Here is a 24,431-nt window from a genome sequence, read left to right as displayed (position 1 = left end):
GCCTACATTGCACTACCTGCAGTAATTTTTACAGTGCCTTGCGAAAGTATTCGGCCCCCTTGAACTTTGCGACCTTTTGCCACATTTCAGGCTTCAAACATAAAGATATAAAACTGTAATTTTTTGTGAAGAATCAACAACAAGTGGGACACAATCATGAAGTGGAACGAAATTTATTGGATATTTCAAACTTTTTTAACAAATAAAAAACTGAATAATTGGGCGTGCAAAATTATTCAGCCCCTTTACTTTCAGTGCAGCAAACTCTCTCCAGAAGTTCAGTGAGGATCTCTGAATGATCCAATGTTGACCTAAATGACTAATGATGATAAATAGAATCCACCTGTGTGTAATCAAGTCTCCGTATAAATGCACCTGCACTGTGATAGTCTCAGAGGTCTGTTTAAAGCGCAGAGAGCATCATGAAGAACAAGGAACACACCAGGCAGGTCCGAGATACTGTTGTGGAGAAGTTTAAAGCCGGATTTGGATACAAAAAGATTTCCCAAGCTTTAAACATCCCAAGGAGCACTGTGCAAGCGATAATATTGAAATGGAAGGAGTATCAGACCACTGCAAATCTACCAAGACCTGGCCGTCCCTCTAAACTTTCAGCTCATACAAGGAGAAGACTGATCAGAGATGCAGCCAAGAGGCCCATGATCACTCTGGATGAACTGCAGAGATCTACAGCTGAGGTGGGAGACTCTGTCCATAGGACAACAATCAGTCGTATACTGCACAAATCTGGCCTTTATGGAAGAGTGGCAAGAAGAAAGCCATTTCTTAAAGATATCCATAAAAAGTGTCGTTTAAAGTTTGCCACAAGCCACCTGGGAGACACACCAAACATGTGGAAGAAGGTGCTCTGGTCAGATGAAACCAAAATCGAACTTTTTGGCAACACTGCAAAACGTTATGTTTGGCGTAAAAGCAACACAGCTCATCACCTTGAACACACCATCCCCACTGTCAAACATGGTGGTGGCAGCATCATGGTTTGGGCCTGCTTTTCTTCAGCAGGGACAGGGAAGATGGTTAAAATTGATGGGAAGATGGATGGAGCCAAATACAGGACCATTCTGGAAGGAAACCTGATGGAGTCTGCAAAAGACCTGAGACTGGGACGGAGCTTTGTCTTCCAACAAGACAATGATCCAAAACATAAAGCAAAATCTACAATGGAATGGTTCACAAATACACATATCCAGGTGTTAGAATGGCCAAGTCAAAGTCCAGACCTGAATCCAATTGAGAATCTGTGGAAAGAACTGAAAACTGCTGTTCACAAACGCTCTCCATCCAACCTCACTGAGCTTGAGCTGTTTTGCAAGGAGGAATGGGCAAAAATTTCAGTCTCTTGATGTGCAAAACTGTTAGAGACATACCCCAAGCGACTTACAGCTGTAATCGGAGCAAAAGGTGGCGCTACAAAGTATTAACTTAAGGGGGCTGAATAATTTTGCACGCCCAATTTTTCAGTTTTTTATTTGTTAAAAAAGTTTGAAATATCCAATAAATTTCGTTCCACTTCATGATTGTGTCCCACTTGTTGTTGATTCTTCACAAAAAAATACAGTTTTATATCTTTATGTTTGAAGCCTGAAATGTGGCAAAAGGTCGCAAAGTTCAAGGGGGCCGAATACTTTCGCAAGGCACTGTATCAAACCGAACTGTGGGCTGGCTATATCGTCACATCCCTAGTAACTGACTAACATGTTGGTTTGCTTTTTATTGCAACTTTCCAATTGTTGATAACAAAGATAACATGAACAATGTTGAAAGAAATAGTTGTACACAACTGGAGTTTTAGCTTCTTGTTTTCAGCAACAAGGCTCATCAGGCCTATGGAGGAGATCACAGTTATGGCTGCTGAAGCAAATGTGTTAGGCAATTATAATATGAACACACCAGCCTCATAGTGTGACAGCTACCAGCCAGTGTGGTGGGAAGTATGGACTTTGATCCTCATCATACACTGTATGTGATGCATGTTTGATGCCTGGTCGGCATCTTTTGAATTTTGCTGGCTTTGAGGATTCAGCTGCAGTTTGATCTCCAATTTCAATGGTGAATGTTGCCCACCTTACCGGTATGGCGAGAGTAGGATGTGAAGTGGACACTCATCTCCATTTTTATTTATAGTGCTTAGTGTGTGTGTATGTACAGTGTGTGTTACAGCCATTCCACCTGGGGTGAATTACAAAGTGCTTGTTTTCACAGGGACAATGGCTAACAAGCAAAGAAGGCCTCAGTGTTAAGGAGGAAGTCTCAGAAAGCTCATTAAGCCTCCCCCTCAACACATACATATTTATATGTGTACATGCAAATATTAATATTTATGACACGACCTATGACCTCTTTCATCCAGCCAGAAATTCAACGGTGTTGCATCAATTAAACACATAAACACTCATCATACTGCAGTTTGCATGTGTATAAAGATATGTGTGAAAAGATAAAGTGGGCCAACACAGAAAGGTCAAAATGACTCTCACTTTTTAAAATGACTGGATGAGTTTAACAAGTATTTTTAATAGTGCTATGGAGAAGCTAAATGGGATGTGGGGGTGAAATGACAACCTGTTTGCCGGTCATTTCAATATCACAGCTGAAGCACTCTTTGATCTCCTGATGCTAATTTTGGTCAATAAATGGGCACACACACATGCATACACAGCGCCCGGTTGCTGTGAGATATGGATGGATGCCTGCTAGAGATCTTGGTAGGAAAAGGACAATCCAATATGCTATGTCACATGATGTTTTTATAGCATTTCTATCTGATATTGTGATTACAGCGATTGGTAGAAAGAGGAAGAGAGGATGCAAGAACTAAATAACCATTAAAATCCTGTTGGGAAAGGCTGAGAAAGGCAGAATTTAACATCCAGGCTAACATTTTCATATTCACTGTGTTACATTTAAAACTGCATGCTGGTCATCAAGCAGCTTAAAGTTAATTAGTCTGTGTCTTCCTCAAGGACAAGCTCACATTTACCAAACATTTTAAAACTCAATATTCAGTGCCATAAACCTTGACAAAACAACTCTGTGAATACTAAAAAGTCTGCATGTAAGCTGCTTGGTAAATGCTAATGTCAGCAGGCTAAAATGCTCACACGACAGTGCCATCTTAGTTCACCATCTTGGTCCATTGTAATAGCTTGCTAACATTAGCACTAAACATTAACTTGACACTAAACACAACATACAACCAAGACTAATAGGAAGGAACGTTATTACAACTCATGCCGTGGCAAAAATAAATGTTTGTACCAAATTCAGTCCTTCCAATACATACACTAGATAAAAAGATGGAGGATCACATAAAGTAATAGGATTTATCTTTTGGGGAATATTAATGTCTATTGCAACCCAACCAGTAGTTATTCTGATATTTCTCTGCTCAAAAGTGGCAGACTGATTGTGAAACAGGCCAAGTGACACTGCCATCCATGGACGGGATGATAGCCAGAGAAGTAAAAGTATATAGATACCCAGGAGGAGTTTTTTTTAGAGTGCTGCTCTACACATTTTCTGATAATGGTTTCACTAATGCCAATATTTGCTGGCAGTTATGTGCTAAGAAACACAGCAATGCACCAGTAAAGGTGGGGAAGATGAAACGTGCCAGGTAGAACACACTGATATAAGCAATGTAAACTATTAGAAACTATTGACTTTGTACATGTTTTATCAGGAAGACAATGTGTTCAATCTGTTTGGTAACAATGAGCTGTTTTTCTGCGTTTGTGAGTAAACTGCACCAATCAAAGCTGCACTGATCAATACTTTTAATACAGTTCTGTGGAGAGGTTTAGTGTCTTTCAGCTCATTGTTTAGATTTTATGTCAACAAACTACAATTTTTGTTCTGTCACACAGCACTCATCCATGTTTTCACCAGCAGCAACAACAGGCAGCTCTGACGAACCTCTGTTGGCTAGATGTGCAAATAGCAATGAGCTTTAAGGTGAGTCAATTTTGTGTCCATATTTTTTTGCTACCCCCACCTGGCAAAACAACAACAACAACAATAATAATAATAATTCAGGTAGCTTCAACTTTATTTGTTGCTGTAGAAAACTCTGCAAGATTGTTTTAACTGAATTCAAGAAGCTAACATTCTCAGGTTTTAGGATGGAAGTTGATGGTGCAGTGGATAACAGTGCTACCCCTGTAAAATTAAACAGGAGTGTGCCTTAACACCAGCCAGTCAACATACCTAAGATAAGAATCTCACCAGACTAGATCAGTGGTAATGAATTTGTTTGTGAATGCTTGTGTTCATGTGTTACACTATCATATAGTAGGTCTGTATTTGTGTGTACATGGTGCTAATGAGTTCATCCTGTTCATAGATCTGACTTATCGACTCTTTCTGTGTTTGGGGGTTTGATCCAGCTGCTGTTGTTCTTGAATGAGAGAAACAATATCAAAGAATCCAATAATCTGAATAAGTTAAATTCATATGAGCCTGAGTTGTATATTTAACCTAGTATATATAACTTTGCATGTGAAATTATGCATATGTACACATATATGTACTCTACTAATGGTGATTATTTTGGCTAAAATGTTCTTTTAAAGCAATGTCTGCTTTTGGTTTATCTTGTAAATTCAGTACCTACCATATCAAGATACTAGAATGAAAAAGAAGCACTAAACAGAGATGTGCAAATAGCCAGTCAAGGTGTGAATGTCAGACCCTTGAATTGAAAAATGACAAAAAAAACATTCACAACATCACACAACTGTTGCACACATGCAGGCAGGGTCAAACATGTGCTTACATTCGGAATCTTTACTTTTCAAAATCTACCTCAAAATCTGCGGAGGTGTCATCAGAATTCTGTGGGTGCAGATTCCATTTGGGCCTGCATATAATTGAATTTATACATTTATAATTTCACCAAAAACTGAAACATTTTGAGCTTCATAAACGAAGTTGTTAAGGCAGAAGTGTTATACTGAATTACATACAATTGTACAGGTGTACCTAATAAAGTGGCCACTGGGTGGATGTCAGTGAGTGCACCAGCACCATTCAAAGTCAATGACATATAGCACAGACACTGTATCACCTTTGACGGTTGCTATGGTGAATCTGTTGCCTATTTCCATTAGACACAGAGCCATATTATTTAGTCAGTTTACCTGCAGTCTGCTGTTGGGCATGTGCATCTTTGCACAGGCTGCTTTGATAAAACTTGCTTTTGTGTTTCTATGGTCTTTATAAATATGCTGATTAAAGACTGTCAGTGTTTGGCAATGTTTGTTTTTGTTTTGCTGAAAAGTGTTTCTAACCTTTCTGCGGCTGGAAACGTGGTTGATGAGAGTAGTGAGGGTGAAGCAAAACAGTAGAATTCTGGGCCATTAAACCAAAAACAATAAGCCAAAAAAGGCTAAAATGCTCATTCAGGGGAAGTGCTGAGTCAAGTGACAATTCATGAGTCACTTATTTACATTCCACAATCAGTATTTACCCAGTCCACTGCTGATATTAAATATTCTGTAGTGCAGCTTAATTGTTAAACATTCCAGTAGCAGTGAGTAGATTCTTCAGGAATATTTTCATTTTTAAAACATTATATGTTCAAAAATGTTATTTAGCATAATCTTGAGTTTTGGACAGGGTCAACATTCTGCCTGGTTTTGGGTTTGGTTTAAAATCTGGGAATACGCTTTTCACTGGGACCCAAACAAACTTAAGCAGTGTAAAGGTTAAGAGCAGGTGCCCTGTGGCTGAATGACAGTAAGAGGGAAAATGTGCTTCTAACCCTGAGTGTGCCGAATGTTGAGCTGGTTGATCTGCTCAGTGAACTCGTTCTCCTCAATGGTCTCAGTGCGAGGAACTGACAGAGAAAAACGTCTCTTAAAGGTCTTCATCTTGTTCATGGTGCTGAAGAGCAGATTCTGAGAAAAGAAAGCAAAAGAATGACTTTCACCAAAAATATAGTCAGTTCTCCAATCTATCAGTGTATACACACATTTTTTGATGCTTTCCTGAGTTTTTGAAGGCAAAACATAAAAAAAAAAAAATAGATCTTATAATATACAGCGCATGTAGTGCAGCATAAATCAAAGTAACTAAAGTGTAACCACTTGTTGGTACACTGCCTACATGACACAAGCTACAGAGTGTGTTGTGCAGCTGTGATGGATCTATTGATGTGCAGCTTAACCAAAGAGAGTCTGTTGTGTTGTTGGATAATGAGGCAGAAAACAGCAAGAAAGCAGCTGATCAATGCATCATCTCCCTCAGTAGGTTCCACAAACACAGCCAGTCCTACTAGTTAGTTATCATTCTCCTGCTTTTTTTCTGCAGTCTGTGTGCCACGGAGACCGGTGCCATGGGGTCTCCATGATTCCTTTACTGAATTTGTGCATGCATGGGTGTGTGTATGTGTGTGCTACTGCTCATTAGTGTGTAAGGCTCAGATATGGCCGTGGTGGCTTTGACTGCAGAGAGACTCCAAATTTCCTCCTGTTATTTTTAGGTCTTAATAGCTCATCACGATATTACTGTCTCTGAGAAATCTCTGCGCATTATCAGATTACACTGATTCATACAGGGACAGATGCATAGAAATGTATCCACCGGTCAGCCACACCAGTTTGACCACCTGCCTAATGTGGACACAGGAGTCAGCGGGCAGTTGGCACTCGTGTCACTCTGCAGCTCACTGTGCAACATCTGTGAATCTGTTTGCTTCCATAGCTCACCTGCCAGGAAGAGCACAGATGTGTCGACCATTGAGTGAAAAACTTACGGAAAAGGAGTAAAAACTGTGGTCATGAAGACATGTTGGAGGACTTTATAGACACATTCAACAGCCTCACCACTCTAGGTGTGATATCACCACTACAGCCCCTGACTCTTTCTCTTCATAGAGACCAGTGGACAGTGTTTCTCATTTTCAGCCATTTTAACAAAGATTCAAATAAATGTTAATCTTTTGAAAAGTACAAATGGAAGTTAAAAGTTTAATTTACAGTAGATCAACCTCATCATCAGTGAGCCTTGGGTGTCCATGGCCCTGTCTCCAGTTCACCATTCTGCTTCCAACACATCAACTTTGAGGACTGAATGTTCACTTGCTGCCTAATATACCCCACACATTGACAGATGCCACTGTAACAGATAGTCAGTGTTATTCACTTCACCTGCCAGTGGTCAGAATGTTATGCCTGATTGGTGTATATAAACCTACACAAAACACACACAAAGTGTGTCTAATAATAATGCACCCAACACTAACTTAGTGTATGTAACTGTCCTCTGCCTCAAAACCCAAGACAACTGCAGAGTAGTGTGATTTTGATATGCAGTTTACTGATGGTTTTAAAGAATAGACATTCATGCAACGTCATTGTGAGGTGTACAACAAACCAGAATGACTTAAAACTTATGAGGAGATCCAAATGTAAAGTTTTTATTGTGTTTTAAACTGCACGGATTGCAAAAGTAGTGGGTCAAAAATGTTCATTACCCCCATAAAGAAACCTCACAGGTTAGTTTAGTATTTAGTGGCCTGCATTTGCATTCAGCTACTGGTACCAGCTGTCGTTGTGTCAAATTACTGTATTTAGGAAGACCCAACAGATGTCTATCAAAGTGTTGTATATAGCAAAAACTGTGTAGATGTGAGTATGAGTGCCACATGCAAATGTACCATTAAATGTTATTTCACTGGTTTCTTGCAATTAGCTTTAATTCTACATAGTGATAATGTCCAGACTGGCCCTAAGCTACGGTATCATGCCAGGTTATCATCCAAATGTAGCACAAGTAATTTCAATCAAATTGTGAAAAACCTGGCAAAAGAAAATGTAAATTAATTCACCTTTCAATCTACTAATGTTATATGAATATTAGGAGTTGGTTTGTCAAGATAAACAGTGATTAGCACAGTGTTTCGAGTGCTATTAAACCACTGCAGAAGAAGAGGAAGCAAGAGCATTAGTCAAACTGCATTGGAAAAATGCAATGTAGAAAACATCCATGATGGAACTATGCTATTTTTCTTTGTTTCAAGTCTTAATTTGACAAATGTTGCAGTCTCTTCAAGTGTCATGTTGCTCATGCTTTATTTTATTTTGCACTTTGTTATATGTTCTTTTTATCAATAAAACTACTTTTCTACCTCAGCCAAATATAAAAACCTGCTTCAGTATTTAGAGATTTTGTTGTAGAATCACGGTATTTCATTTTATGCACAAACTCATAATACACAAATAGAAAATGTACATTAAAAATGTGTGGCAACTAACTGACTGTGCCAGTCAGTTTTATTAACCTCTAAGCTGTGAGGAAAACCATCAAATTAAGACTTCGTAGGCAAAAATACGAACCCCAACAACAACAAGCTATTTCATCTGACTTCCTGTCGATTACACAAAAGAAGTGAATGAAAAACATAGACTGGAGTTAAACTGCTCCTGACAAAGTCAGGATCAAACAAGAGAGAGTGTAGTGTTGTCATAGACTTGATCAACTCTGAAGCAAGACATAAGCTTTGTTTGCATTTTGTTTGTCAGCATTGCCTGTCAGTTGTGATTTAGTTGCCAAAAATCATGTTTCACTTTACACCTTAAGAAACTGACAGTACTTAAAATTTTCTTGGGTTTTGTCTAAGTGGAAAAGTTCAATGTGAAATCCCCCATTTATTTTTAGAGGTGACAAATACATATAAAGGTGAAAGATAAGCACAAACGTGTCAGGGTCGGCGCGCGTACTGCGGCCGAAGAGTGTTTTGGTGAACTCAATTATAATGCCAGACGAGTAAGTGTAAAACAAAAATGTCTCTTTAATAAGGGAACTAACATTGAACAACGGAAACTACACGAGACACGGTGACAACACAAAACTCACATGTCCTTATTAACAGTCCGAGGTCAGAGCCAGCAAACACATACATCCAGGGTAATCCGAAGTTCGTAGTCCAATAGAGACAGTCCGATAATCATACACCGTGGGCGAGGCAGAATAGAATGGTCCAAAGAAACAATCCGGGTCAAAACACAAGATACCAAAACCGAAGGAATGCGGGAAAGTCAGAGCTGGGGTCTAGAACAATCTGGCAGCGTCCTCATGGGAGGACGCTGCCTAAATAGGGAAGAAAACAGGTGCACATAACAACGAAGCAGGTGAAACTAATGTGAGTGATGAACGTAAAGAAAAGACCAGAACTAAGGTGAAAAACAGGAAATGGTGTCAAAATAAAAGCCAGACAGGAAGCAGTGGAACCGAACCATGACAAAACGTCCAGGAGCGGGTTTTGTCTAAGTGGAAAAGTTCAATGTGAAATCCCCCATTTATTTTTAGAGGTGACAAATACATATAAAGGTGAAAGATAAGCACAAACGTCCAGGAGCTGGGAGAAAATAATAAAGGCATTCAGAGATCCAGAGACGTGTGGGTGGCAGCCATAAATTGAACAGCGAGTAGAGTAAAGGAAGTGGCTCAAAAGGTGTCAGTGGAAGCAAATATTCCTCAGAACCGTGCAGAAAAATGGAGGATTTCTAATTCCGAAAAGAAGAATCATGTAGATATCAATCAAATTAACACTCATGTGACTCTTCAGTTGAAAGGGGCAATGGTCTTGGCCACACAAAAGAGCCAATGCACTGCCACAGCACTGCTTAAAGCAGAATTGCCAGCCTTTTTACATGAAATAACACCCAGTCATGTTCAATGAGCACCTGAACCAGCAACAGAGACCTCAGTTTTACATTTTTTAGAGCTGGGAAATTCCTTGCCTTTGCTCAGTTGCAATTTTATCCAACATAGCCATGTTCTGTTGAATGTTTCTTCCCTGAAAGAGCCTGTGGCATGCTTTTCTGTGTTTTTTGACTTATCTACAATGTTACAGTGATGAATTATCATCTTAAACATCATCTTATCATCTTGACTGAAAGCTCAAAAAAATGAGGTGTACGTATGTTGTTGTACTCCTATGCAGAACAAACTCGGTTTATACAAGTCTCACAAACTCTTGCTTGCAAGACTTTTTTTCTAACTATATAAAGTCTTACGCAATAGTTTACGGATTTCCTTGAATGGTCATAATCTCCAGGCAGTTGTGCATTCATGTGAACTTGGCTGGCATCCACTGGAGCTATTTTAAAAGTGGAATTTTTCCATTGCGCCCAGTTTTGTGGATATATTTTCCCTCCTGCTGCTGCACTGTAACTGGATAAAAATACAGGGCCTGAGATTACTGCATGTCCGGGAATGTTCCTGTACAGGGACTCATTGTTTTACCTGACCCGGTCTAACCTACAAGCAGCTGGCCTGTGAAGGACCTTGGGGTGGTGAATTATCAGCTCATCAACACTGGATTCCCCCTGAGCGTAGTACCTGTTTTTTTGACTGCTTGAGGCCAGTGTGTCTGCCGCATGTGATGTGTTGCAGGTTGGCGAGAGGATTTTAACGATCCATGATGGCATTGTTAGTGCGACGCTACCCTTTGACTGTAACGCAAGGGATTTGTGGGACAAGATGCAGCGGTCACCGGTTGGATTTACCGACCCTGGCATTTCCACTAATTAATGGGATGTAATGGTAAGTTTAAAAAAAACACTCGTTGCATGCCTGTTAAACCTTTTTTCTGTAGATAATTATTGGAAGGCTGGAGAAGTTACTCTTTTCATCGGCACATGTACCCTTGTTTACTTATATATGAGGAGAAATTCAAATTCATTAATGCTGTTGTGATTCGCTGTGCTGTTCACGTTCATATTCTGGCTTGAACATGTCAGGTAGGATTTGACGTATTGTCATTGTCAAAAACGTAGCTTATTTGTTCAGGGTTTTGTTTATGCATTGTCTTAGCTTCTTGACAGGAAACAGGAGTTGTGCAAGTTAACAAATTATCCTCTGGTTTTCAGGAGTAGACTTTTGGGTTTTATCATTCTGAAATAATTACAGACTATTTGGAGTTATGGGGGGTGCCAAGATAATCTAGAGGTACCCGAGATTAAACATTAAATGGCTGGAAATGAGCATGTCATCGGCTCTTTAAAGTGAGAGTTTCCTCCCCACTGTCACCAAGGAGGATCTGTTGGGTTGTTCTTTATAATAGTGTAAGTTCTTGACCTTGCTATGTAAAGTACCTTGAGATGATTTGTTGTTGTGATTTGTTGCTGTATAAATAATATTAAATTGAATTGAACTGAACTGAATAGCAGTAAAGGTGCAGATCTATTTCAAACACATGCAGATAGTTCACTGCAGCATGGCAGGATTTTACTTTATTTTTGTAGCTTACAGTGGATATTCTGACAGTGATAAAATTGGCTAAAATTAACATAAATCTATTATTAACTGACAGAAAAATAATACTCAAACTCAGAAAAGGAAGGTGGAGCAATAAAACGCTCTATTAGATATAAAGCATATTAAGGGGTTAAGAATGAAGTAAGAAAGAGGCTTACTGTGCAGAGACAAATCAATACTACTAGGCTGGCAGAATTTCTAGTGTGTTTAGAGCTGTGGCTGGTCTTCCCTGTGAGAATATGTGAGGCAGCCTTTACAAAGGCAGACTTCCCTAGTGTCTCAACACGCTAGAGCTGTACTGTGTTTCCACATGACTTTATGTCAAACAAAAGTACACTGTTGTTGACACTGTGGTCTAAAAAAGAGGCGTAATCCACTCAAGAAAATGTGTGTTGGCATTATAAAACAACAGTACAAAGACCTCTTTGTGTCACAAGCTGAGTAAGAGTGCTGGGTCCTTTTACTAATTTGACCAACTGTTATCTTTTGAAGAAGGAGGAGGAGGATGTGTTTATCATATGATGTTGATGGAAAATGGCCTTTACTCTTCTGTTGCTGCATCTTTCAACTGATATTATACTGAAATTTATATGCGCTATTCTTACTCTAATCATTAATGTCAGGTATTATAATTTTGTAGAGGCTATTGTAGGTGTTATACTCACTGAACCAAGTTAGAGCTTACTAGTCAAGTTCAGTTCTATTCAGTTCAGTTTTATTTGTATAAAATCATCTCAAGGCACTTTTATACTGTATAGTAACTTCTAGACCTTATCTAGACCTCATAGAAAAATCTAAAAATACCCTTGAGCAAGCACTTTGCAACAGTGGGGAGGAAAAACTCCCTTTATCAGAAGCAACCTCTGACAGACCGCAGCTCTTGGTGGGTGGCCTTCTGCCTCGACCGGTTGGGGTGAGTGGGTAGAGTAGAAAAGAAAAGCATCAGGACACAAAAACAAACAGTGGGCTGGTTGATGTGGCCGGTGGCTGCTCATCAGAAACACAGAGCTCTGGAGCAGGACTACCTGCAGAAAGGTACAGGGTGCTGGAAGCTGTCAAAACAGCTGGAGAAAATTGAAAATAGACTGAGAGGCAAGCTTGCACAATCAGTTATAATTCTCTCTTACAAATATATTCCTGTGCAGTCTCAAATGTTGATGTACAGATTGAGTATCTTGTATTTTGAGCTTTTTCAATTTGTTTTGTCATCAATATACTTCCACAGATATAATGCCCTCAGACAAAAGAGCATATTGTTGCGACAGCCACGAGTGGGAATGAGGCATGTTTACAGTTTGCATTGTCTCAGGAAGTCCACACAAACCTATTTTGTATGTGTGTGCAATGTTGGCCTTTTCATTTTGAGGCTGTTTAACTGAACCCAGGGGCCTTCCCTAATCCTAACCATGCCTAAATCTAACCATTTATAAGGAATTTCAGACATTGTCTTTTGTTTGTGCTGCCAAAAACTGTTGCACTGTCACAATTTCATAGTCTTTACTGTGAGAGTAATATATTTTGTGTTGCAGACCAATATAGCAAATATACAGTGGGTACGAAAAGTATTCAGACCCCCCTTAAATTTTTCACTCTTTGTTATATTGCAGCCATATGCTAAAAGCATTTAAGTTAATTTTTGTACCCACTGTACATTTTGCTGGGTTTCTGTGTGTGAGTAAGAGGGTATGCTTCATTTTTCTTTGGGTCAAGAGACTCTATGGAGAAGGGCATAACTTTAGGCAATGGCACCTGCAGGATTATGTTTCATAGTATGCACAATACCTGCCTACAGTAGCATAAATCTTGTTTTAATGAGACATTTTCTTCATTATAACAAGATACTTGCTTGTTTTCGTGAGATATTTTTATGTTAAAACATTTTTCACATTATTACAACACTATACTTTCTTGATATAATGACATACTGTAGGTCTTTTTATCATTATAACAACATAGCCTGCTGTAGTTTCTTATAATAACGTGAGCCCTGCACAGCTTGGAGTAAATGCAGTGCAGTGACTTTAAGCAGCACCCCCTCAGCTCATTCAGGTCAGCAGGTCTGGATCACTGCATCTCTGACACTTAATATATCAAAGGGAGGAAGTTGGTTGTGAAACTACAGACACACACTCAATTTCACAAATGTATCCGCTCCAAGCGAAATGCCAACACATTTTCAGTTTGCCCGTAGCTGTGATCCTCTCTGGACGCTTCATGTTGATACAGTGCCCATTTCTCTGATCTCTGTTTGTCCTTCTCAGCTGTTCCCTACTTGTGCATCTTCATGCAATATATCTTTTCTGTTTGTGGTTTCACAAATGTAGTGCAGATGTAATAGTCATTTCTTTTCTAATTAAATTCAGATGGCATTTTCCTTACATGGTTAGTTGACAGTCATTCATATGCAAGTTGATTTTTTTTTACATGCCCTGAAGCTGTTAAACTTTTAAATGCCATGGATTCAGTTTTTTAACGATAACAAGAGTGGAGGGTGTTGTGTAATTTAACTTCCCCGACCTTAATTTTATTTTTATTTTTATATCTACTTTCATTCTATTTATGGTCATATTGAGATCTCTACTGAGATTGTATTACATTTATGGTATGGTTGAATTTGTTTTATTGACAAATGCATTATGTTGGTTGAATGGTTTGTAAGTGCACCAAAGCAAATTCCAATCGACTTGTCAACATGCAATAAAGTATTGAATTTTGAATCTTTTTTTCTATTAGATGGAAACCCACCATTTAAGATGGATACTGAAATTGACCATATCCAGTAGTGAATAATGAAATTCTGAACAACAGTGCTGGCGTGTCAACATAAAAAAAACACCAAAGGAAAAAAGAAGCCTAGAAAGCACCTGTGGCCCAGGCTGCAGGCAGCGTTGTAGCTGCATTACAAGACAAAGAACAGAGGCTGATGTAACACAACATTGTTATTAGCACAGCAGAAGCCTTGACAGGTTCCTGTGTTGTTTCCTTTAGCATTGTCCAGGTCATTTTGGTGCCTAAATCAAATCAAAACTTAAGTTGTGCGGTGGCATATCAACAAATGCAAAGTAACCTGTGTTGTTATTTCTTTTCTAAGACTTATGGCCAAGTTAATTTTTTATTTTGTTTTAGTCTAATCTTTGTCAGTAAAAACTAAAGATTTTATGAATATTAAATTTTTATTAATTTTTATCATGTATTTTTACATTTATCTTCTCAGCATTTCGAGGATTCTTACTTGAACATTATGCAGGGTTTTCAAACAGCATTTAGAATTTCATGTAGTGAATAGTATTGAGAGAAAACTGTAATACTACAGTTAACTAGATACATTGCTTGTGCAAATGTTTAACTGAGGTGCGTAAGAAGGTGCACTGGTTAGCACCTTTGAGTTTCCATGTCCCCGTGTAGGTTTTTGTGTGTTGGATCAGTAACTGTCTAAGATGGAAAATGCCCATTTGGGCCAAAGGGATAGTAAACCCATGTCAGATGTGAGATAATGTGACAATATATTTTTGGAGTAAAGGTGAGTTAGGCCCCACCACATCTGGGTTATTTATATATACACAAGCAACAGGCCACTGGGGGAAATCAGGTTGTGCAAGAAATCCAAGAGCAAATGAAAATCACTATGATAAACTCTGATAAAGGCTCTCCAGGCTTGTTTTTGTTCTTTCTCTACTACGCTATTGTTACACTTGACACAAAAGACAACAGTTTTAGATCAAATTGTTTTGTCAAAGCTGAAATTTCTTGCCTGAAGTCCTTGTTATGCTCATGTGATATGTACCTGCAGATGTAAAAGCAATGTTTAGAATCCTGGTTTTACGTATTCATGGCCAAGAAATCTTCTTTTTTTGGGAGATGTTTACTGTAGCTGGGGCTACCTACCTGAACCCTCGTGACAGTTACAGAAGCCAGATTTCTCGTTTATGCCTTGATGAAAAACCAGTTGCAGAACAGTAATCCACTAACTTAAGTGCATGTACAGTAAATGCACATATTAATTTGTACAGTTATTATAGGTGGAGTGTTGAGTGTGTTTGATTCAGCAAAAGCCCATATGTCAGTGGTCCAGTGACCCACGTTGGCTGTGGCTGAATGAATACACACAACTCCCCTCATGTGTACTCATTTAGAATCAGGCCTATTGATGGAAAAGATGCAAGGCTTCTATATGGGCTTCAGGGGCTTTTTTACAGGTCAGTGGGCACAGTCACCAAAAAATACATTCAACAAACCATCTGGGTACTGTATAAGGCAAACAGCACACACATACACAACTGTCACTTATGCTTGGTGATGATTTCACGCATGACTGAAAACATCAGGAAAATATTTTCTGACTCTTTCAGTTTTTTCTCCATCCAGTTTGCTTAGGTTAAATGAATGAACGACTATGAGATCAGTGAAAGGAAGCCATGGCACAGTGTCAGGGCTGACCATTAGTCCACTAACAGTGAGACCACAGCTTCATCTGACTGCTGTGTTTGTCCAGTAAAACTTGACATGGCAGCTCCGAGCTGCCAGTACAAGCTGTGATCTCTGAGAGGGTCAGCAGGGGGAGGGAAATGTCAGATTACAGAAAAAACTTACATGTAAGAGAAAGAAAAAAAGGTGATGTGCAGAGCACATGAGGTCTGTTATTTGGAGATACAACATTCAGGAGAACATGAGTTACAGAAGGAGGACAAGAAAAGAGACAGGCTTTATTTGTATAATTGTGAAATGTTTCTTATCTTCTGAGTGTGTTACTGATGTCTTATTTCCTGTTTCCCATGAAGTCCCATTAATATTAACACCCTTTTCTGGTGGTGATAAGATTGGATTTCTTGACAAATTTCAACAAAGTCTCACACATCAGCCAAACTGCTCACAGTGGCCTGGCATTTCAGTAACATGGACTCAACTGTAAAGCCACATTTTCACAGACACACTACGTGAAGAGGTGGAGAGGCATCCAAACACTTAACAAAGTAATCATAGTGCTTTGTCAAACCCCAGAACAGAGGTCAAATACTACACTGAAATGAATTAAGCTGAACTGAATCTGGCACAAATAATTTGAGGAAATTATTCTCCCATGTGCCTTTCTTTGCACCATTCTTGCATTTTCCACACACCCTGACAGTGTGTATTTGTGTGTGAGAGAGAGAGACAGAGAGACAGAAACACATGCACCTGTCTGTGTCAATATGTATGTGTGTGATGGATTAGATATTCTAAAACTGATGTTGGGCCTGGGCTAAAATGAATGTGTGCTACAGTAGTTTGTATGAACAGAAGAAACAGCTTTGCTTATACACATACATACAAGCAAGCACACACACACATACCGTGTTTTCCCTAAAAGAGATGGATGCTTTACAGAATCAAGAGTGGCCAATAGAGAATCACTGTTAAACCGCTGGTGTGTTTAGTCTAACCCAATTGTAGCTGCCATTATCCAGCCATGTTCCAACAACAGTACATGCATATAATGGAGATAGTACAAATCTTTGTGAAGTGTTTGGTGAAATATACAGCTAAATGAGAACAGGTACTAAATTCATAGTACAAAGGAATATTAATCTGAAGTTCAGGAGTAGGGCCGCACCTCTAATGCACCACTTCCTGCCCATGTCTGCCTCCCCTTCCATTCAGTCAGCCGTTTTCACCTCATCGTACCTTACCTGCCTACCCCTATAAAATCCCATATTATAAAATCCTTAAGTGAAATACAGAAACAGTGAGTTGAATGTGGGTATGGCCTAGTTTTTACAACAGTTCTGTTTAACAAGAATTACAAATCACATTACAACTCTTTACATTCAAGTGTAAACTGCCTTTTTCCATCTGTCTAGATCAAATCCACTGTGGTGAAAGTAGTCCAATCAAAAGTACAGTAAATGTGAGTATTTTCAATCTATACTAAGATTTATAGAATAACATTTTCCAATATATAGGTTTCACAAATTTCTTGCCAAGAGTTAGATGTGAGACCATTCTCATGTCTGTATGCTAAATATGAAGCTAGCAAAGTTAATAGAATGCTAGAAATCTTAGAATTACGACAAGCAGCCGGAGCAAACGGCAAACCTGGTTCTCTCAGTTTTGATACCTATCAAACAAAACGTTAAAGTGCCCATGGCCTGCTCATTTTGATCATTTCCAGCCATTTATTGTTGGGTAATTTAATGTCTTGGGTACCTGTAGATTAGCTTGGCACCCCTCATAACTCCAAATAGTTTGTAATTGTTTCAGAATCAGAGAGCCAGAAAGCCTCTTCCTTAAAATGAGAGGATAGTTCATGAACAAGCACAGTTCCTGTTGCCGGTGTTGTGTCGCAAGTGCAGCATAACGAACCACAATCGTAGTAGTGAAATTAATTAACAGGTAGCGTAGCACTGACAATAACATCATGAATCATTAATCCGCTTGTTAACCAGCATCACATCACATGCAGCAGACACACTGGCCTCAAGCATGTGTGTGGTTGTTCGTCTGCATGTTGGCCCTGCAATGAACCAGCGACCTGTTCAGGGTGTACCCCGCCTTTTGCCCGATGCTGGCTGGGTTTGGCTCCAGCCCCCCCGCGACCCCGTTCGGGACTAAGCGGTATTGAAAATGAGATGAGATGAGACAAGCAAGGCAATATACTGTGACATTTTGCCAATATAGTGCAGGCATCAATGGATGTCAGGCAAGCTCACATGACCATGCAATGGCCTGGATTTATATCCATTCAAGGATACCATACCAACTTTATTTATAAAGCACTAAAAACAACCAGAGTGGACCAGAGTGCTGTACATTGCAATAAAACAGTATAAATTATAAACCCACAAACAACAATATAAAATATAATCAATATGAAAAATGACTAAAATCAACACAAAAATAAAATATCAAAATGCCAGGGAAAATAAATGAGTTTTTAAAAGAGACTTAAAAACAGACAGGGTAGAGGCTTGTCTAATGGACAGCGGTCAATCATTCCAGAGTTTGGGACCAGTAGCTGCAAAGGCTTGATCGCCTCTAAGCTTACGCTTTGTTCTTGGGACACTCAAGAGAAACTGATTTGCTGACCTCAGAGAGTGTGTGGGTGTATGCCAATGAAGCAAATCAGATAAGTAGATGGTGCAGATCCATGAAGGGATTTAAAAACAAAGTAAAATTTTGTAATGGACCCGAAAATGACTAATGTAGGGAGGCCAAAACTGGAGAGATATACTCATATTTCCTTGTACCTGTTAAAAGATGCGCTGCTGCATTTTGGACCATCTGGAGGCGAGTGATAGAAGACTCACCGACCCCAAAATACAACGAGTTACAATAGTCCAAACGGGAAGTGATAAAAGCATGAATAAGCGTCTCAAAATGCTGTCTAGAGACAAATGCTTTTACTTTAGCCAACTGTCGCAGTTTCAAACTTTTTTAACAAATAAAAAACTGAATAATTGGGCGTGCAAAATTATTCAGCCCCTTTACTTTCAGTGCAGCAAACTCTCTCCAGAAGTTCAGTGAGGATCTCTGAATGATCCAATGTTGACCTAAATGACTAATGATGATAAATAGAATCCACCTGTGTGTAATCAAGTCTCCGTATAAATGCACCTGCACTGTGATAGTCTCAGAGGTCTGTTTAAAGCGCAGAGAGCATCATGAAGAACAAGGAACACACCAGGCAGGTCCGAGATACTGTTGTGGAGAAGTTTAAAGCCGGATTTGGATACAAAAAGATTTCCCAAGCTTTAAACATCCCAAGGAGCACTGTGCAAGCGATAATATTGAAATGGAAGGAGTATCAGACCACTGCAAATCTACCAAGACCTGGCCGTCCCTCTAAACTTTCAGCTCATACAAGGAGAAGACTGATCAGAGATGCAGCCAAGAGGCCCATGATCACTCTGGATGAACTGCAGAGATCTACAGCTGAGGTGGGAGACTCTGTCCATAGGACAACAATCAGTCGTATACTGCACAAATCTGGCCTTTATGGAAGAGTGGCAAGAAGAAAGCCATTTCTTAAAGATATCCATAAAAAGTGTCGTTTAAAGTTTGCCACAAGCCACCTGGGAGACACACCAAACATGTGGAAGAAGGTGCTCTGGTCAGATGAAACCAAAATCGAACTTTTTGGCAACAATGCAAAACGTTATGTTTGGCGTAAAAGCAACACAGCTCATCACCCTGAACACACCATCCCCACTGTCAAACATGGTGGTGGCAGCATCGTGGTTTGGGCCTGCTTTTCTTCAGCAGGGACAGGGAAGATGGTTAGAATTGATGGGAAGATGGATGGAGCCAAATACAGGACCATTCTGGAAGGAAACCTGATGGAGTCTGCAAAAGACCTGAGACTGGGACGGAGATTTGTCTTCCAACAAGACAATGATCCAAAACATAAAGCAAAATCTACAATGGAATGGTTCACAAATAAACATATCCAGGTGTTAGAATGGCCAAGTCAAAGTCCAGACCTGAATCCAGTCGAGAATCTGTGGAAAGAACTGAAAACTGCTGTTCACAAATGCTCTCCATCCAACCTCACTGAGCTTGAGCTGTTTTGCAAGGAGGAATGGGCAAAAATTTCCGTCTCTCGATGTGCAAAACTGATAGAGACATACCCCAAGCGACTTACAGCTGTAATCGCAGCAAAAGGTGGCGCTACAAAGTATTAACTTAAGGGGGCTGAATAATTTTGCACGCCCAGTTTTTCAGTTTTTTATTTGTTAAAAAAGTTTGACATATCCAATAAATTTCGTTCCACTTCATGATTGTGTCCCACTTGTTGTTGATTCTTCACAAAAAATTACAGTTTTATATCTTTATGTTTGAAGCCTGAAATGTGGCAAAAGGTCGCAAAGTTCAAGGGGGCCGAATACTTTCGCAAGGCACTGTAAATTTAAAATATTCTTTTTATTATATTGAGCCAATGTCATCAGATGGTGAACCAACAGAATCACCAAATACTATCACCTCAGTCACCGGGAGCAACTCGGGGTACAGTGTCTTGCTCAAGGACACCTCGACATGTTGTCTGGACAAGCCGGGAATCGAACCGCTAATCCTCCGGTTAGGAAACGACCCGCTCTACCTCCTGAGCCACAGCTGCACAGGATCTATCATTAAGATAAGCCATTCCAGAGCTATACCCCGGATACCCACCCAGTGCTCTAAACAAGAAATAAGGATATTGTGGTCCACTGTGCCAAAAGCAGCAGTCAAATCTAAGAGCACTAGGACCACACAATTCCCTGAGTCAGTTGCAAGAAAAATGTCATTTAAGACTTTCACCAAGGCTGACTCAGTACTTAAACTATTATGTAAAACTTTGTTAGAATATAAGTCTCGCAAGTGAGAGTTTATGAGATGTGTATACACTGAGTTGCTTATGCATAGTAGTACTAGAACACCTCATTTTTTTTAGCTTTAGGTCACGTCTAAGATGATAATTCACAGTTATAACACTGTAGATAAGTCAGAAAACAAGGAAAAGCATGCCATGAGCTCTTTAAGTGTTAATAACTGAAACTTTCAAAATGCAGGTAGGCAGACACTTACCTTTTGGACTGAGCCAAAGGTTTACTCATGTAAACTCATGTAAACTGGTGTTTAACATTTAACACTCCATAGTTTTGTATCAATAGACAACAGTTTCCTTTTTATTTGACTCAGGTGTTTTTAATTGCAGGCACAGTTTAGCTTTGTAAAAAAAAAAATTCTGCTTAGGAACAGGGAAGCAGCAGAGGAAGAAATACTCAGCTTCTTGACATAAGTAAAAGTAATGGTACAATAGTGAAAAAAACGTGGAAGTTAAGAATGTTACTTTACATTTACATTAATGGAAATTATGTTATTTGATTAGAATTACTGATGTATTATTATGTACATCACATTTACTACTGTGGCTGGTAAAAGTGGAACGTATTCTTATAATCTGAATCACTGCTGGGTAGCTGGTGAATTTCCCACCAAGGATAATCAGCTACTTAGGATTATACTCTATTTTGTTTTAATCATCTGATTCAGAAATGTTACCTTGAGCTATCAAGTAAATGTAGTGGACTAAAAAGTGCAGTACTTGCCCTCAAAATTTAGTGAATTTGAAATGAAGTAGTTGAAAATGAAAATGCTCAAGCGATGTACAGATACAGCACCTAAGTACAGTGCTTGAGTAAATGTACTTAGTTACTTTGTGCCATTGATAAGCAGGACAAGTAAAGTACTAAAGCTGTTGGTTTACAAAGCACTAAAGGACACAAAAAATTAAAACAGAGTCATGGTGCAGTTTTACTGCAGTGTTCTATGTGAGGTTGTCAGTATAAGCAACACCACCTTAACATACAGTAGTTATTAGGGCAGCTTTAAAGCAAACAGTTATCTGCCTCAGTCACATGGAAACAATCATCTTCTCCATTGAACAAAATTATAGAGTAGGAAAGTTCATACAAACTAAAGAACCATGATTTGTGAGCATTAGATAAGTTTGTGTGTCTGTGTTCATCTCTAGTCCCTAATACAAAGAACATGATGTAGCTCGGTCAGATTACATTCTTATTAACCCAAAACAAAGAGAAACTCGCCTTTCAACTGTCTGTTTGTTGACTTGACCTGCTGACCTGTTCTCAAAAGGGCATATTACAGAGACTTGGCTTAATCCCTGTCTGTAACATGTGTGGTTTAAATGACAGTAACAAGGCACAAGGCTACACCCCTCACCCCGAGCGATAATCCAGTCTACCAGACAACTCTGTGCAGCGCAGTGCCTTGGAGAAAGCAATTAAGCCTAGACACAGCAAACCAACCTTGGACTTGTTCCTTTTGCTCTAATCAGTTATGAAAAATCCAGCATTCTTTTGCTTGACATCTTGCAGTCAGAAATGTAATGCAGTGTTTCTCTTCTCCTCTTTGTCTACAGGCTGGAGCTGTAATAAAGACGACCTTTTGTTTTCTCCAATCCCTCTTTCCTTGAAGTCGAGTCTTGGTAGACAACAATCATTGCCTTATTTTCTCTGCCATACAATACTTCTATATAGCATATGACCCCTGTTTCTTTTTCTTAACTCTGATGATCTGCCACTGTCCTAAACTCCTCATCCAGCTCACATCTTCTCAGCCTTTTTTGCCAGACTACTTTAAGAGAAAGACTAGTATCAACTGAACTGACAATGCTGTGGACAGCAACAGTAAATCCCTCTGTCTTTCTAGCTACATGTCACCCCCTGCTCCATATAAACAGTAGGCCTACTGTATTCAGGGCTCGTGAATGACAACACCACTGGAGTCAACATCAGTGTGGCCTGTTGTATCACAGGACACCACAATTTGTGCAAGAGAGACTTCTGTGATGGCGGCTGTTTTGTTTGGAGATTCATATCTTTCCATACTAACAGATTCATCATTTTATATTGTACATCTGATTTGCATGTGTTTACATGGGGCAGTTACCTTACAGCCATGCATGATTCATGATTGATAATCATCCATCCATTTAGTTTATGCCATGCTTTTTGGTCCAGTGGCAGCAAACTTAGAAAGTTAGCCCTGACATCTTTCAAAATATATCTCTGATGATGATTTAGCTGCCAAAACCAACTAACTGTGCTCTGGACAGGAGGACAGCATGGGTAGGAAAAAGAAAAAGGGCTAATAGAAAGACAGAAAGAGGCACCACACAGGCAGTTATCATCGCTAAACAGTCTCAGTTTACTCAAGTCTAATGCATGTCTGTTGCAACTGAAAGCATAAAATTACTCTAGTGAGGCCAAAAGAATACGCTGTAAAATTAGACTGGGGAAATTCCTTCTGACAGGCAGAAATACTGAGTTTAGCCAGAGCTTTCTAAATGACAAAACCTGCACCAACTTGACAAAAACCAGCAAAACACAATGTCTTAGTTTTCACCATCCTGCGTGGAAACACTATTGCTAGATGTGTTTCGTGTTTGTGGACTAACTAGGCCTAGGACATGTTTTGGACTTAGCAGTCAGGCTGGTAGGCTGATAGGATGGTACCTATAAAAAGAGCTCAAGGAAATTGGTGTTGTGTGCACTGGTCTGTAACAGGGGTGAGGAAGTTAATCAGAGGTATGTCTGCTAACCAGTTAGTCTTCACCCTTAAAGCAGAAAAAAGAAAAAACACTTTCAGTAAAGTTGGTTTTTGTGTGTGCCATATTCTTCGCCTAATTTATTATGTTCATTTATTTATTAGAAGCATTTCTAAACAGTATTTCTTGATCTTGCAAGATAAAGCATGAAGACTAACTGGTTGGTTTAGGTCTGGTTACCTTGTCCACCTGTGGGCACATTCTGACACAAAAAATGAAATTTGTAAGGATACAGTACATTTTAAATAACAGTTGATACAACTCTGCTGCAATTCAATTTAATATCAATTTAGCTCAACCTCAGTAATAAATGACGTGGCTTGGACTGAATGTTATCGCCAGTATCTTTACCTTCAGCAGACACATTTGCTTCAAGTACTGTAGCAAGGTTTCAAGGAGCAGGTGCGTAGTAGAAGGTGACATTTCTTCCAGTGTTAAAATTTAGGAGGTCGATGTGACTGGGAACATAAAGCTAGCAGGAGAGGTACTTTTATCAAATGTCACATAGCATTTGACTTGAATCCGTGAATGTGTATTGATGTTTAGTTAATCTTTACATCCATAATTTGTTGATCACAGGTATACTACACCTAAATGAAGCTAACCCCTGCACAATGAAGGCTTCTTTGTGTCTTAGGATGAGTCTATGGATGAGTAGTGCTGTCACTGCCCTGTCTAGCTGCTGATAATGTCAAGTTCATTAGTTCTTCCTTATACACTTATTCACTTTTAAAATGTTCAGAATTAAACAGTCATTTGAGTAAGCTGACAAAAGCAATGGCAATTAAATTAGTTACACATGATGTAATAGTGAAGTTACAAATCTTTGCATTGCCAGAAACGTATGTCAGTGTTTTAGACCTTGTCAGATTGTTTTATGTCACATTATATGTGTATTATTATTATTTTGATGTTGATGACCCCTCCTTGAACCGCCACCTTATTGTGGTGGAGGGGTTTGAGTACCCGAGTGATCCTAGGAGCTATGTTGTCGGGGGCTATTTGTCCCTGGTAGGGTCTCCCAAGGCAAACAGGTCCTGGGTGACGGGTCAGACTAAGAGCG

At 39.3% G+C, this 24,431-nt stretch overlaps 1 protein-coding gene across 3 annotated transcripts in view; it reads right to left on the bottom strand.

Moving 5' to 3' along the window:
• The window catches only part of cdk18 (cyclin dependent kinase 18), a 56,285-nt gene that overhangs the window by 22,676 nt on the left and 9,178 nt on the right, over positions 1-24,431 (bottom strand). For 2 of the 3 annotated variants that reach the window (XM_020622985.1, XM_020622987.1), the window contains exon 2: positions 5,783-5,918. In XM_020622985.1, coding sequence (XP_020478641.1) covers positions 5,783-5,900 — 118 coding nt within the window. In that variant the 5' untranslated portion in view covers positions 5,901-5,918. Of the gene's footprint in view, positions 1-5,782; positions 5,919-22,067; positions 22,195-24,431 lie in introns of those variants that run through there. The other variant, XM_020622986.1, reaches the window with a different exon arrangement.

This window comes from Monopterus albus, unplaced genomic scaffold (assembly GCF_001952655.1).
Source record: "Monopterus albus unplaced genomic scaffold, M_albus_1.0 scaffold291.1, whole genome shotgun sequence".
NCBI classification, from domain to species: domain Eukaryota; kingdom Metazoa; phylum Chordata; class Actinopteri; order Synbranchiformes; family Synbranchidae; genus Monopterus; species Monopterus albus.
The sequence above is the reverse complement of the archived record's forward strand: the minus strand, read 5'-3'. Positions and strand labels throughout refer to the sequence as shown.